The sequence below is a fragment of the Eublepharis macularius genome, chromosome 12 (assembly GCF_028583425.1).
Source record: "Eublepharis macularius isolate TG4126 chromosome 12, MPM_Emac_v1.0, whole genome shotgun sequence".
NCBI classification, from domain to species: domain Eukaryota; kingdom Metazoa; phylum Chordata; class Lepidosauria; order Squamata; family Eublepharidae; genus Eublepharis; species Eublepharis macularius.
Genome location: NC_072801.1, coordinates 37822626 through 37837981, shown reverse-complemented (window position 1 = coordinate 37837981; position 15356 = coordinate 37822626). Strand labels below are relative to the sequence as shown.

General features: G+C 46.5%; 1 protein-coding gene across 1 annotated transcript in view; it reads right to left on the bottom strand.

Annotated features, from left to right (window-relative positions):
- The window catches only part of THRA (thyroid hormone receptor alpha), a 132472-nt gene that overhangs the window by 21780 nt on the left and 95336 nt on the right, over nt 1-15356 (bottom strand). Inside the window, exon 3 of the mRNA XM_054993631.1 lies at nt 10357-10418. Within this exon, the coding sequence (XP_054849606.1) occupies nt 10357-10418 (62 nt within the window). The remainder of the gene's footprint in view (nt 1-10356; nt 10419-15356) is intronic.

Here is a 15356-nt window from a genome sequence, read left to right as displayed (position 1 = left end):
TTGCAAGAAATACTAGCGTACCTGCAAACAGGGTAGCCAACACCCAAGTGGAGACTGGAATTTTTCTGAAATTACAACTGATCTCCAGACCCCAGAGACCAGTTCCTCTGGAGAAAATGGCAGCTTCAGAGGGCAGACACTATGGTATACCATAGATTTTAGGTGAAATCCTTCCCTGAATCCCCCCCTCCACAGGCATCACCCCTAATCTCTGGGAGTTGCACAAGCAGGAGTTGGCAATCCTACCTGTAAGTTATTACAAGTGCTACATTAAATGGGGAACTACCCAGGAAGTCAGGGACGTCTAATGGCTTGGAACCAATTTCCCAGACAACTTTTTCCCTACATGGTGTGCACACTGGTATAAGGGGTGTAGGAACCATGTACACATAACATGTGAAGATCATACACCAGTATGATCTTCACATACTGGGGGCGAAGGAGGTATGGCGGTGGGACTCGGGCTAAGATGAGAAGGACACGGAGATATGGTAAAGCTCAGAGTCCTTCCAACCTGTGTCCCATCCTGAAAAATGCTGGGTGTGGAGTTAGGAAATTTAGCGTCCCTTCGACACTGATGTTGTGCAATATTGGGTCCATAAATAATAAAACTAGAACGCTGCATGATTATTTTGCAGCGAATGATATGGACCTAGTGCACGTGACTGAGACCTGGGTAAGGGAGGGTGAAACAGTCACCTTGAAAGAACTGATCCCCCCCAGGTTTTCAGTCCTCCATCAGTCCTGAATGGGTGGCCGGGCGTGGGGGAGGGGGGCAATCCTTGTCCGAGAGTCTTTCTCCTTCAGACCGCTCCCTGCTCCGGAGATCTCTAGTATTGATTGTGTGGGCCTAGTGTGGAGTGCCGAAGAGAGTTTGGCTATTTGTGTGATGTACCGACCGCCTAGCAAACAGCAGATACCCTGTCACGCCTATTGGAGGCGGAAGCGGGGTGGGCCTTGGAGCATTCGAGACTGATAGTGCTGGGAGACTTCAACGTCCATGCTGCTGCTGCTGCTTCTACTCGGACTGTGGATCTGGAATCCTCCATGACCACACTGGGACTCTCCTAGATTGTTTTGACCCCCATGCATCAAGCAGGCCACACACTGGATCTGATAATAATAATATTATAATAACATTCAATTTATATACCGCCCTTCAGGACAACTTAATGCCCACTTAGAGTGGTTTACAAAGTATGCTATTATTATCCCACAACAAAACACCCTGTGAGGTGGGTGGGGCTGAGACAGCTCCAGAGAACTGTGACTAGCCCAAGGTCACCCAGCTGGCTTCGAGGAGTGGGGAATCAAACCTGGCTCTCCAGATTAGAGTCCCGCACTTTTAACCACTACACCAAACTGGCTCTGATCTTCGGGGTGGGGATAAATGTGGATCTGGAAGCAGTTGAACTGGTGCCATGGTCAGACCACTTGGTTCTGAAGGCTCACCTGGATATGCCGCCCCCACCCTGCAAGGGCGGTGAGCTTATTTATGCTCGCCTGTGGAGACTTATGGATCCAATTGGTTTCCAGAATGCTCTGTGGGATCCGATACTCCCTGGTGGTTCATTGGATGAGCTGGTGGAAGTCTGGCAGGTCTGTCTTTCCAAAGCCATCAACAAAATCGCCCCGTCGCCCTCTTCGCCCCCGCATACAGAGGAGCTATGATGGATGAAGTGGGAGCTGAGGCGGCTTGAGCAAGGGTGGCGGCAATCTCGTGACAAAGAAGCAAGATAATCTTATAGGACGTTTATGAAAGCCTATGAGATGGTGGTGAAGGCTGCGAAGAAAGATTTCTACGCAGCTTCCATTACATCAGCTAGCTCACGCCCAGCAAAATTGTTTAATGTGGTTCGGTCATTGGTCTCCCTATCAGGGGGAGACCGTTAAATTTTGAATTCAGATATTAGCTGTGAGGCTTTTGGGAGCTTTTTTGCTGATAAAATCTTGTCTCTTCGCTGTGACTTGCCGGTCACAATTGACACAGTACATGAACTAGAGGCCCCTTGGCCGTCTACTAGGATGATATTAGATCATTTCAACCCACTCTCCGGGGATGAGATTGAAAGGATCCTGTGAGCAGTGAGACCTACCATGTGCTCCTTGGATCCATGCCCATCATGGCTGGTGAAGGCCAGTGAAGATGGGCTACAGACTGCCCTGGAGGCCATTGTCAACATGTCCTTGAGCTTCAGGATTTTTCCCAAAGCCTTGAAGGAAGCCATGGTTAGGCCTCTCTTGAAGAAGCCATCTTTGGACCCCACTGACCCGGTCATTTACTGCCCAGTTTCAAACCTCCTGTTTCTGGGTAAGGTGATTGAGCGGGCGGTGGTGGAGCAGCTACAGGGTTTCCTAAATGATTCCTCATCCCTAGATCCCTTCCAGTCTGGCTGCCGCCTGGGACATGGGATGGAGACGTTGCTGGTAGCCCTCACGGATGATCTCCGCAGGAAGCTGGATCGCGGTGGATCGGCACTGCTGATACTACTGGATTTGTCAGCAGCATTCGATATGGTTGATTACAATCTATTGACCCATCACCTTGCCGATGTGGGGATACGAGGGACTGCCTTACAGTGGCTTGTTTCTTTTTTCCACGGTCGGGGACAGAGGGTGGCACTTGGGGAGAAATTGTCATCCTGCCACCCACTGGTGTGAAGTGTCCCTCAGGGGGCAATACTCTCCCCATTACTGTTTAATGTTTATATGTGCCCCCCTCACCCGGCTGGTGCGGAGTTTTGGACTTGGGTGTCATCAATATGCTGTTGACACCCAACTATATCTGATGATGGATGGCCGGCTCGACACTGCCCCAGATGTCTTGGAGTGTGCCTTCGAAGCTGTGACTGGATGGTTGAAGCAGAGTCGGTTGAAATTAAATCCCACAAAGATGGAGATCCTGCATGTGGGTCTGGGGGCCATGGGCATGGGACTCTGGCTTGCGCCGGTTTTGAGAGTTAGGAGCCTGGGGGTGATCCTGGATGCCTCTCTGACTATGGAGGCACAGGTGACAGCGGTTGCCCGGTCTTCATTTTTCTATCTAAGAGCGGAACTACAAGTGACAAAAGGCACAGACTGGACACTTGTCAGCTTCCCTCAAGTTTTGATGGGAAATGTAGGCAGCTTTGCGGAATGTTGGACAAGTGACAGTTGAAAAGTCCATTGGACAGCAATCAGAGAGCGAAGCTTCAAGACTAGGATGCCTACATTTCCCATCAAAACTTGAGGGAAGCTGACAAGTGTCCAATCTGTGCCTTTTGTCACTTGTAGTTCCGCTCTTTGACAGGCCCGGCAGTTTGTCCCCTACCTATCAACCCATGACTTAACTGCAGTGATCCAAGTAACGGTCACCTCTAGATTAGACTACTGCAACTTGTGCTCTACGCAGGGCTTCCCTTGGGCCTGATCCGGAGGCTACAGCTGGTCCAAAATGCAGCTGCACGAGTAATTGCAAGGGTCCCAATTAAGGAACATATAACACCTATACTACGCCAGCTGCACTGGTTACCAGTTGAGTACCGGGTCCGGTTCAAGGTTTTGGTGTTGACCTATAAAGCCCCTATGCGGCCTGGGCCCAGCATATCTGCAGGACCGCCTCTCCCCATATGTACCTCAGAGGATGCTTCGTTCAACAAATAAACAACTGTTGGTGGTCCCTGGCCCAAGGGAGGCCCGCCTGACCTCGACCAGAGCCAGCATCTTTTCGGTCCTGGCACCGACCTGGTGGAACTCTCTGTCTGAGGAAACCAGGGCCTGGCGGGATTTATTATCTTTCCGCCGGGCCTGTAAGACAGAGATGTTCTGCCAGGCATATAGTGCAGGCTAGGTTGGGCCCCCACTGGCTACACTAAAGATCTGTCCACCACCCTGCATATGAGCCAGAGCTTGAAAAGCAGTATTTTATTGTCGCCATCTGAAGAGAAGCTGTATTGTATAAAGTTGTTTTAATGTTATTTGTATACTGTTTTCTCTGTTTTTAACTGTTATTTATGTAAATTGAAATGTTGTACTCCGCCTTAAGCCTGCCTGCCGGGAGGGCAGGCTAAAAAAAAATCTAATCAATCAATCAATCAATCAATCGATCGATCGATCGATCGATCAATCAATCAATCAATCAATCAATCAATACACCCCCTGTCTCTTTTTGGAAGATTTAATACTCACTGGGAATTTACTTCCAATTACAGCTTCCTAATTAATGTACTCCGGGAAAAATTCATATGTGTGAGCACTACATATATGTGGATGTACACCCTCCCTCCCACATGCATATAAAGGGTCTCAAAGAGTTGACACAATTTTCCAGAGGGAGGCAGACAGGCAGGCAATCATGGGAGGTACTGGATCTTCCGACCATCTGGAGCACAGCTGTTTGCAAAATGAAAATCCTTTGGTTTGGGGTAGGGGCAGAAGATGAGAAGGCCTCCCTTTCCCCTCCTCCTCTGCCAGCTAGACAGCCAGCATCTGGATAAGAAGGAAAAGCATCAGGGTGCAGTGCCGACCCCTCTCCCCCACTGAGAGACCACACAATTTGCAGCCACATTTGACCAATTTACACTGTCTCTTTTGACGCTCAAAAAAGCTAGTAACTTACACCTTTCCTGCTCAGTTTCCAAGTGAGAAAGTCAACCAGTTTACACAGACATTGAACTGGCTATCCTTAACATGTGGTGGAACCATGCACTTCCCATCACATGCACATTGTAACGTTAGCATGGAACATACACTCACAGTGCGCATGTGAGTTCCACAATGAGCCCACATGTCACCTATGTTACATATTACACTATACACCAAGCAGAAGGAGAAATTTTAAATTATTTATATGCTATTTAATGTTTAAATGTGTATTTATATAACTTGTATATATTTATACTTAATTATATAATTAAAGTATATAATTAATTAAATAAATTAAATTTAATTATATATTAAATTCACAAAGGGAAGAGAGGCAAAATGGGTGACACTTTGCTCTATTTTTTGTTTGCTTCCTTTAGTCCAAAGTGTCTTACATTGTTCACCTCTCCTCTCTTTTACCCTAACAACTGCCCTGGTAGGTAGGTTAGGCTGAGAGTGTGTGCCTGGCCCAAGGTCACCAGCAAGCTAGGGATTCAAGGCTAGGTCTCCCAGATCCTAGCCACTACATCACACTGGCTCCGTAACAAGTTTTACAACTTAACAAAAGGTTATTACAGTTATAATAAGAGAATGAGCAGTATTTGGGTTAAATGATCTCTTTCAGAAAAGGAAATCAAGCATCCCCCCCATGACACTTGAAGGGCACTTCAGATTCTAGACGAGGAGGTACATAGTCAAGTTTCTTGAAATAGCTCTTCCAAGGGGGATCATCCTAGCCTTCCCAAGCTGGACCGACAACAGCAGAACCACCTTTCAAGCCCACAAACACTAAATAGCAAACTGAACAATGTCATCACCCACATGGCAGACTGTGACACTTCAGCCAAATCAAAACTGTTGAAGAGAAGACAGAGGGCAGGCTCTCCCTGTGAAACTCTCTCTCTTTCCCCTCTGCCTATGGTAGAGCAGCCTTGATGACCCATTTCCACTCAATTTCAGCTGTGGGGGGAAAGTCCCCCAGCAGCCACAGAGAACCAGAATCCATCATAAGGAATTGGTTTGATCATGGTTTCCAATAATGTTTTCAAGGGCAAGTACAACACACTGGTGGGTATGTGTTCATCCATCTGCAGACTCTGCAGAGTGAGAGTTTTCCATTTCCCCTCCTGTTGCAGCCCAGAGGCCCCCCCCCGCCACAATTTTGTTCTGGGGGTGTCAGTGGACCCTCGGGAACAACATAAGGAACAAAGACAAGGCCTGCAGTGTGTGTGTGTGTGTGGGGGGGGGGATATTAGCTGAAATCTCTGGCCCCTCTTCTGCAAATGAAAACACTTTTCCATTCTAGGAACTGTGTGACTGGATACATGCCATTGTTCTGATGTAGTAGCAAACCATGGTTTGCCAAGAAAGGAAGGAAACAAAACATGCCAAGGTAGGATTGGAGAGGCTCATTCGTGTAACACCAAACCAAGGTTTAGTTTTGCGTGTGAACTAAGCCATGGTCATTTGGCACCAGATCACCCCTCCCTTCAATGCAGCATCAAGAGAAACACACATCTATCTCATTGTGCCGGGTAAACACGTGGGATGAGGGTAAGCAAGGTAATGTGCAGTTCTGCTTATCTTTTTGAGTACAGGTGTGCCCTAAAAGGCTATAAAGTAGTATACACACATGCTGATTTGGTTTATACCTGTGGTTTTATGAACCCACCCACCACCATCTCTGGAGCAGTTTTGTAACTCTTAAAAACACTGATGATGTTTAAAAACAATTATGACGAATGAACATTTAATTGAATAAAGGTACATGTGATTCTTTAAAGAATTAAAACAAAAACAAAGGCAAACAACCTGTCTGAAGCATGGGGGAGAGGGGACTGGCATTTGAATAATTGCTTCATATGCTTGTTAACTACACAGAGAAGGTAAAAGGAAGCTGGGCTCATTCACCAGGCACAGAAGAATCCACTACAACTCCTCTTTTAATTTTCATTTTAGGGACTTTTAAAGAAGCCTCAATATATGATGTTTACTGTATCTCAGTAACTTTATTTATTTATTTATTTATTTCTTTGTTTGTTTGTTTGTTTGTTTATTAGGGGGGGCGGAATAGGTTTGATTTGGATCTTGCACAGCAGCCCCAGGTTACCCTCTCATTCTCTCAAGGTTCTGCTTCTGCAGAGCAAACTTTGTTTCTTAAGCCACAGATTAAATAAGCAAGGGTGCAACACTACTTATTCAGAGTTATTTTTCAAAAATCCAAACCCATCATTTCTGAGAAGCAGCAGCATATATGTAAAGGTAACACACAACTGGAGAAGCTAGACTCTTTGGAGCAGTGAGTCCTGTCGGGAAGTGCCTTTGTTACGGACAGCACAAATATATCTTTTCCTCTCCCTGGTTTCAGGGCTGCTATCAAAGGGGTCCATATGACTGGGCAGCTGCTGGGCTCCAGAAGTGCCCCACCACCAAACTTTGACTGCTGAGACTTGAGGCTGTAGCTCCAGGTGGGGATTTGAAGGAGCATGCACCCTGAGTGCCCTTCCCAGCTGGAAACAGGAGATCCTGCCAAAGGTCCCCTGAAATGTCTTTGGGACAATCTCCTATTTCCAGTTGGAAAAGATGCTGTGGGGGAAGATTTTATGAGCTTGTTTGGTATGCAGCCCTGGCGTCTTGACTGATGGTGAGACATCTTGCTCTCCCTTCAAAATCCACTTGGTTCCTCTCCTGGGTGCCACACCCAGCTGGAAATGGGAGAGTGCCCCAGAGAGGCCTGCAGAAGTCTTTGGAGCAGTCTCCCATGTCTGGTTGGGAGAAGAAACCCACACAAAGATCCAAGGGAGGCTTAGCTCTTCTTGCCCACCTTTAAGCTCTGTTGAGGGAGCACAAGGGAGTCCTGCTCTGTACTTTTCCAGAAGGGAGGAAGAGGGTGCGCACATGCATCTATGGGTGGGGGGATGGGGAATATGGGAGATAATTTTTCCCAGGGCTCTAAACACTGGAGCGGGTCCTACCTAGTCAACAGTGATTCCCTCTTTCTAGACAAACCTGGGGAAACAGTTCTGTGTGTGTATTTGGGAGGAGCTGCATGTCTAGAGATCTGAAATCAGAATTCCTCAGGGAAAGCCGTGACAGTTAAGACTAGTATAAATCCAATACAGGTTTGCAGGGTAGACACTCAGACTCTATCTCCCATGCAATTTGTTCTCCCTGCCTTCCTTTTCATCAAGATCTGTGTTAAAATTCTACTGCACTAAGGGAAATTTTCCATCTGGCAGCCACTAAATCAAAGTGATGTGAGGCTGATCGCATTGTGGATTACAAGAACAATAGATATATCTTTTAATTCAAAGTGGCAAGTAGAACATCCATGATTCACCTCTGATGCATAATCTACTCTTGTTTTCTGGGGTTCTGTTTCTTGTATGAAAATACAGCAAAATCCCATATCTAATATTATTTTTTTAAAAATTTCCACAAAGAACTCCCTAAATCCATAGAAAAGTCACAAACCATAAAAATCACATATGGGTGGCAGTCTTTATGGAGAGGTTAAATTAGACCATTAATTGCCTGAAATCCAGTTCCTGATTCAATTGTTTCTTCTTCAGAATCTCTCCTCTTTCCTCTCTACTCAAGATCAAGTGTCTAGACCCTTGGGGCTATATAGTCATTTCTTAAAAGTGTCATTTTGTCTGTCAAAAGCTCAGTAACTAAAGAGAATTTTGGAAGAGCTATTGGTCTTTCTGACTGGAAAGAATGAAGAGGTTTTGATTTGGAGAGAATGGAGTAGGTTGGTAGGCAGGGAAGGAAGAACGGGGGGGGGGGAAGTCCTCACGGAAAAAGATCTGGCCTGGTGTTCACATGCGTCCCTCCCCACCCCCTCACTGTGCTTTGGCCCACTGTGGCTTCACCTCTTGAATCCCCCAGAAGGATGCCACGCCCTTTACTGGTTTATCTTCCGCCTGCAGATCTGGCCGTTTGAGAACCGATATCCTGAGCTGCCCCGTGACCTCCTTCGCCTGGCCAGCGGAAAGGATCAAAAGAACCTCAGCGGGATCACGACAGATAGATTTCTGAAGGATATCCTGTTATTTCACTATTCTAGTATTTTGATGATAGCTTCTTTAGGTTAAGGCAGTTTTTTCCCCCTCCACTGCAGAAAATCTTTTTTGTCCTCTTGAGGTACAGAAATTATTCAGGAACTTCAGAGAAAAAATGTCAAATGTAATGATGCTCTGCCTCTGTAAACATTCCTTTTGCAAAGTCTAGATGCACAGACTTGTCTCTCCCTATGAAGGTCTGATTCAAAGCTAAATTTGAGGGGTTGGGAAAGCCACCCCATCCCCGTATCAGGATGCCTGGAACACGCATGAGTTTTTGCTGGCCTGGCAGAATGTGGGCCTGCAAGTACATGCCAGCTGTGGATCTGCTCTCCGTTTAGGACTTCTTTTAGTCTTGATCGAATAGGAGGGGGTGGGCAGCTAGTGGGTGGATGGATGGCTCCAGATCTGTGAAGCTAAGGAATTGGAAAAGAGGAACTCTTGGTCCCAAGATTCTACAGTAAAAAGATTTAGTGGATCTAGCACTAAGGTCAAGAGTAGGCCTTATCTACTGTCTTTTATCTACCGAAAGCTGCCATTTGCCAAGCAGAAGCCACACAAATGTTGATAGAAGGAAATGGGGATACCCTCCTCTCTTTTTGCCTGGGACATTGGGCTACAATCCCCCACTATGGCCATTTTCACACGCGATTTTTGATGCCATCCATTTACAAATTGGAGGCACGCAGCCACAAAAGCCCCATCATCACAGATGGCATGAAAAATCGCACGAGGAAGCAGGCAGCCTTTTAAAGATATGTGAAAATGGCCTATGCCCTGAAATCTACTAGGTGGACCCTGGGCCAGTGACACCCTCACAGCCTCTTCTACCTCACAGGGTTGCTGTGAGGATAAAATAGGAGATTATGTACATTGCCCTGAGCTCCTTGCAAGAAGGATAAGATCAAAATGCACTTAATAGATATATTCTATGAAACTCTGTTCTGTATACCTGGCAACAGCCATTTCAGGCCAACACAGACTTGTGATGTCGCACATGTATTTAGGTATTTATACCCCACTTTTTTCCCCAACCTGGACCTGAAGCAGCTGACATCACTCTCAACGCCACTTTATCCTCACAACAACTCAATGAGGTAGGTTAGACTGAAAGAGAGTCATGGACTCAAGGTCACCCAGTGAGCTTCCATGGCAGAGTGGGCATCTGTACTTAGCCTTCCCAGATCCTTGACTAACATTCTAAACCCCACATCACAGTGCAGCCAACCAGCCATGAAAGATAAACTACCAAGAGCAACGAACTTCCTTGTTTGCAAACACAGGGGATCGAATTCTGACAGTCCACAGCACTTCTCGAAAGGGCCATAAACTGTGTATGCTTGGAGTACACCTTCCTCCTCCATGTCAGCATCTAATTTGCGACTAGGTGACATTGCTGAAGACCAACTGATATGTGAAACTCACTTACCCCCTTGGAGGATTTGACCCTCTACAGGGTGTATGAGTCTCTTTGAGTAGCATTTCCTATTGTATGAATGGTGCCTTTGGGGAAAAGGCAGGAAATCAAACTGTCAAGTATCAACAAGCATGGGGTTGCTTCTTCAGTATGCCAGTGATGCCACAATGACCTCTAGGGTTAAGGAGGAGTGAAAGCAGGAAAATCAGAAAGAGTAGGGCACTGTACAATTGTAAAAATAAAAGTACTTACCTGACATACTGCTTTTCACCGAACATTGGCTGCTTTTTCTTTTACGTTTCCCATCCGGCCACCTTTGCAGCAGGAGAGGTGAAAGAGAAAAAAAGAAGAAAACACTTAATTTTATACAGCATTAAAGGTTCATGCAATCCCTCTTCTTCACCTGCCACCCCCTGCACTAAAGATTCCTCAGCTCACCTTCGTGCTTCATACAGCCTCATTTCCATCACCTCTCTCCCTTGCAGAAATGCAAAGACTGAACGAGAGGGCTTCGCTTTACGTTATCTGGAAGGCGCAGAGGCGATAAGGGGGCTGGGGAGAAGTTTCATCGCAAGCACACATACACGATTCACCCCCCCCCCCTGACCTGGGATTCCCATGGTGTCCTTTCTATGGCCTTAAAACCCCACTATTTCACCCCTCCTACTAGCAAAGTTATCAGCATGGGCTTTTCTGTGGCAGGTGAGAAAAACCTAATTGTCAGAGCAGTGCCATCCATTCACCCTCCCTCCCCGGCTCCAAAGGATAGGTAGCACCAGAGCACATGTATTTATGCAACTTTATTCTGGCCTTCTGGCAAAAAGTTACTGCACTGTAACTTCATGACAACCCTGTGTGGTTGGTTACACTTGAGAGTAGCAATTGGTCACCAACATGAGCCACATTCTTGAATAGAAATTTGAACTTTCCAATCTAGGGCCTGGTCTACTCGTGCAGCAGAAAGTGGTGGCAGAGTGCTGAAGTGGTAGGACAGAGTTTGCCACTTTGTGCAGCAGGGGAGGAGTTATTTTTTTGGAATGCTGCCTTATATTAATTGTTCCCTATAGATCTTTTTTATTTAGACGTTTATACTATTTTCCCCATTGGGGACCTAAAGTAGCTTACAACATTGTTCTCCTCTACTCCATTTTATCCTGGTGTAGGGGTTAGAGTGTCGGTCTGGGATCTGAAAAAACCAGGTTTGAATCCCCCCTCTGCTATGGCAGCTTGCTGGATGGCTTGGGGCCAGTCATACTCTCTTAGCTTAACCAACCCCACAGGGCTGCTGGGAGCATAAAATGGAGGAGGGGAGAACCAAAATTTAAGTTGCTTTGGGTCCCCACTGGGGAGAAACTTGGGTAAATAAAAATAAATAAATGCTCATAACAACCACCCTATAAAATAAGTGAGGTTGAGAGAGGGTGACTGGCCCAAGATTACCAGCAAGCTTCAGTGGGCAGAGTGGGGCTTTGAACCAGGGTCACCCAGATCCGAGCCAGACCCTCTAACCATGGCATCACGTTGGGAAACCAATGTCGCATGCAAAGGGCTGGGCTAGAAACCTTTCCCCTGATGTGCTGTTTCCCTTTTTTAGTTGCAGGGAATTTTCACATGGTGTTAGGGTTGCCAGGCCTTCTTACCCTCCCAGCACCCACCTTGTTTCACTCCTCATGTCTACGCTTTGTGCCTGTGTGCTCCTTGCGCGGTGCAATAACATCACTTTTGGGAGTGATGTCATTGCACAGGGAGTGGGGGCGCTTCCGTGCTTTGCACTGGGCCAATCTGGGCCCCAAACGGGCTGATTCTTTGAGATTCTTTAAATTGGCTCTTGCGTGATGATGCCACTCCTGGAAGTGACATGGTCGCTCTGTGCTGGGAGCACGCCTGAGAGGCCTGCTCCCCTTCTTTTCCCCCCACCAGCCAGGTGAGTGGCGGCAGGGAGCAGGGGATCCCCCGTCCCCACTGGGGGACCTGGTAGTCTTACATGGGGTCCATTAAGAATGTAACTCTCTTACCCATTTGGGTTCCCTGCAGCTTTTAAAAAACAAAGGAGAATTCAAATGGGCTCACTTCATAGGAAAGGTGTGCCAATCTCTTCTTGGTTGCCCTCTTCTCTACTTTTCCCTGTTCTGCAGTATCTTTTTTGAGATATGGGGACTAGGACCGCACGCAGTACGCATGAGGCCTCACCATAAATCCATACAGGGGCATTACGATTTTGCCAATTTATTTTCAATCCCTTTCCTAATAATCTCCAGCACACAGCTTGCCCTTTTCACCACTGAACAAACATGAATTCATGAAACTGCCTCATACTGATTTAGACCCTTGGTCCTTCAGGCTCAGCAACGTCCATGCAGGCTTGCAGCAGCTTCCCAGGTTCTCAGGCAGAGGTCTTTCCCATCACCTACTGCATGGGCCTTCTAACTGGAAATGCCAAGGACTGAACCTAGGACTTTGCGCATGCAAAGCAGGTATTCTACTACGAAGCCACCGCCCCTCCCTGCATTGCTGCACACTGAGTCGATATTTCATTCAACTATCCATTACACCGCTTTCTTCCCACCAGAAAATGGACACTCAAACTACAAGTATGCTGCCAAGACACACAAAAATTATCCAAACCAGCATAATTAAAAACAGAGTCAGTCCACAACTAAGTATTCAGCAGGGAAGTCAGCAAAGACCCTTGTAAAACGGACCATCTTAAGCAGAATGTCCACAGAGATGGAGTGTCTTCAGATGTGAACGAACTCGAGAGCCCCAAGGCCTACAGGGAGACGGTCCCCTCACTTGGAGCCACTCACTCTACTTCAGCTGGTGGCAGGCCACTGAAAAGGATCTCCAAAGATGATCTCAGTGTCCAGACAGGTCTATTTCTGGGTTTGGAATCCTGGTTTACAGCAAAAGCTAAGAGTATTGTTTGCTGGACTCAATGCGGAAAGTGGAGCTGATCGTGCGAAAAGAGTAGGGGTCAAAACATGCATTCAGATGGCAACAAAGCACTCTTTACCATTAAGCTGGCGCAATGCCACAGAACAAGAAGGGTGTAAAAGACAGGGCTGGTTCAAGGGATTCTGTTGCCCCCAGCAAAGTACACCCATCATCTCAGTGTGCCGTAGTGATTAAAGTGTCCAACAAGGATCTGGGAGACCCAGGTTCAAATACCCACTCTGCCATGGATGTAGAGCTGCCATCCTCCAGGTAGGGCCAGGAGATATCGTGGAATTACAACTGATCTCTAGATTACAAGGATCAGTTCCCATGGAGAAAATGGCTGCTCTGGATTCCATGGCGTTATACTCCACTGAGGTCTGGTCTCTCCCCAAACCCTGCCTTCTGAACGCTCCATCCCCAAATCGCCAAGAATTTCCCAATCTGGAGTTGGCAATCCTCCATGGAAGCTCATTGATTTTTATCCCAACCTACCTCACAGGGTTGTTGTGAGGATAAAATAGAGGAGAACAGTGGAAGCCACTTTGCGTCCACACTGGAGAGAAAAGCAGGGTTTAAATGAAGTCAGTAAAGAATTGGATCTTCTGGTCCTACATCACCACTGACTTGGATGTGCCTGAAAAGGGGTGGGGGGAGTTGCCAATCGCCTTCTGTGTCACTGTTGCTTAGTAGCAAAGAGAGCCCCTGAAGAGCATCTGCACCTTCCTCACAGTGCTGCCCCAAACATTTGCTTCAGTGACTTGGCTGGAGAACCGGCCCTGAATACAAGAAATTCCAGCTCTTGCAAGGAAGGCTTTCTCCACTCACCCAACACTTGGAGCAGGGAATTCAGGGCAGGCACTGAATGTTTACTTTAAAAAAGAAGACATCTGCAGTTCTGAGCCCAAAACAGATTCACTGCAGCCCAATCAAAGAAATGCAAAGTGCTCCACAATTTTCGTAACCGCCTCTTGCCCAATGGCAAGGAACTGAATTAGCTGATGAGCAACCTTCGATGATGGCTGTGTGAATTTCCACACGTGCACCAAGGAACTGCTTTGGGGGCAGAACTGAGTGTTTGAGAACCTCTCTTTTCCAAGTCAAAAGCAGGCCTCTTGTTGAAAATGTAATTCTCCCTGAAAAAAAGACTCCTTGAACTGATTACTGCAAAAGTTTCAGCAATTTCTGAAGAGTTGAGCAAGATACGGTATATATACTCAAGAGGGGGGAAACTACTTTTGTTGTAAGAATGAATAACTGCCTTTTGTAAACTTCGATAATCCTGGTAACAATGGAAGCCTCTTACAAATTACTGGAATGCTTTTGGCATAAAAATATTCCTTTGGAGTTACAGATGTTTGCAATGTTTTATATATGTACATGGGTCTACATGTGTATATTATATATAAATATCCATTTTTGTTTGTATTAATGATTGGGTGATGTTTTTTTCTCTTTCAGTGAATAATCAGAGCTGAAAAGAGTCAGAACTCTAGCTGATTTATATTTTGTGATATATCCCTTCTGTTTCCTCCCCGCCCCCACCTCAGCTGAATACCACTGTGGATGTTGTATACTTCATTTTGCTCTATCCGTTCTTCCTGGTCCAAAGGCTAGCAGGCCCAGTTGTTAAATTAACTGCAAACCTAGGGATGAGCTATTGGGGACATTATACCATTTAGGCACAACCTCGCCCTATCATGTTCTTATGGCACACACACATCCACCCACCCAATCACATAGAAAGCCCTGGGAACAGATAATTTCCCATAACCTTATGCCTAGGGTTGGTCTCAGATGATTCTGTATCCTGTATTGTCACATGTATGGGGGTGTGCAAGGTTTGGGGGCGGGGTGGAAGCCAGGTGGTCAGCCTTAATAGCAAACTGAGTAATTCCCCCCCCCTCCCTAATCAGCGCTCTCAAGAAGCCTAGAGAGGAGAGGAAGCAACAATTCAGAAGGGATTAGGCCTGAACGTTTCTGAGAGATCACAGCTCAGATGTGTGGGTGGCTGGGCAGAGGTGTTGATGAATTAATAGAACTTTGCAACCACATAATCTGTTTTAAACACCGTAGGATCAACAGCTTTGTTCTTTTCAATTTAGTTTATTATAGTTTACTTCATTCATACTGCACTTATCTCCCCAGTGATGGACCCAAAGTCATTTACAACATTCTCCCCCTCCTCTATTTTATCCTCACAACAATCCTGTGAGATACAGTTGGGCTGGGCAAGAGTGACTGACCCAAGATCACTTAGTAAGCTTCCCTGGCAGAGTACGCATTCGAACCCAAGTCCCCCAGATTCTAGCCCAACA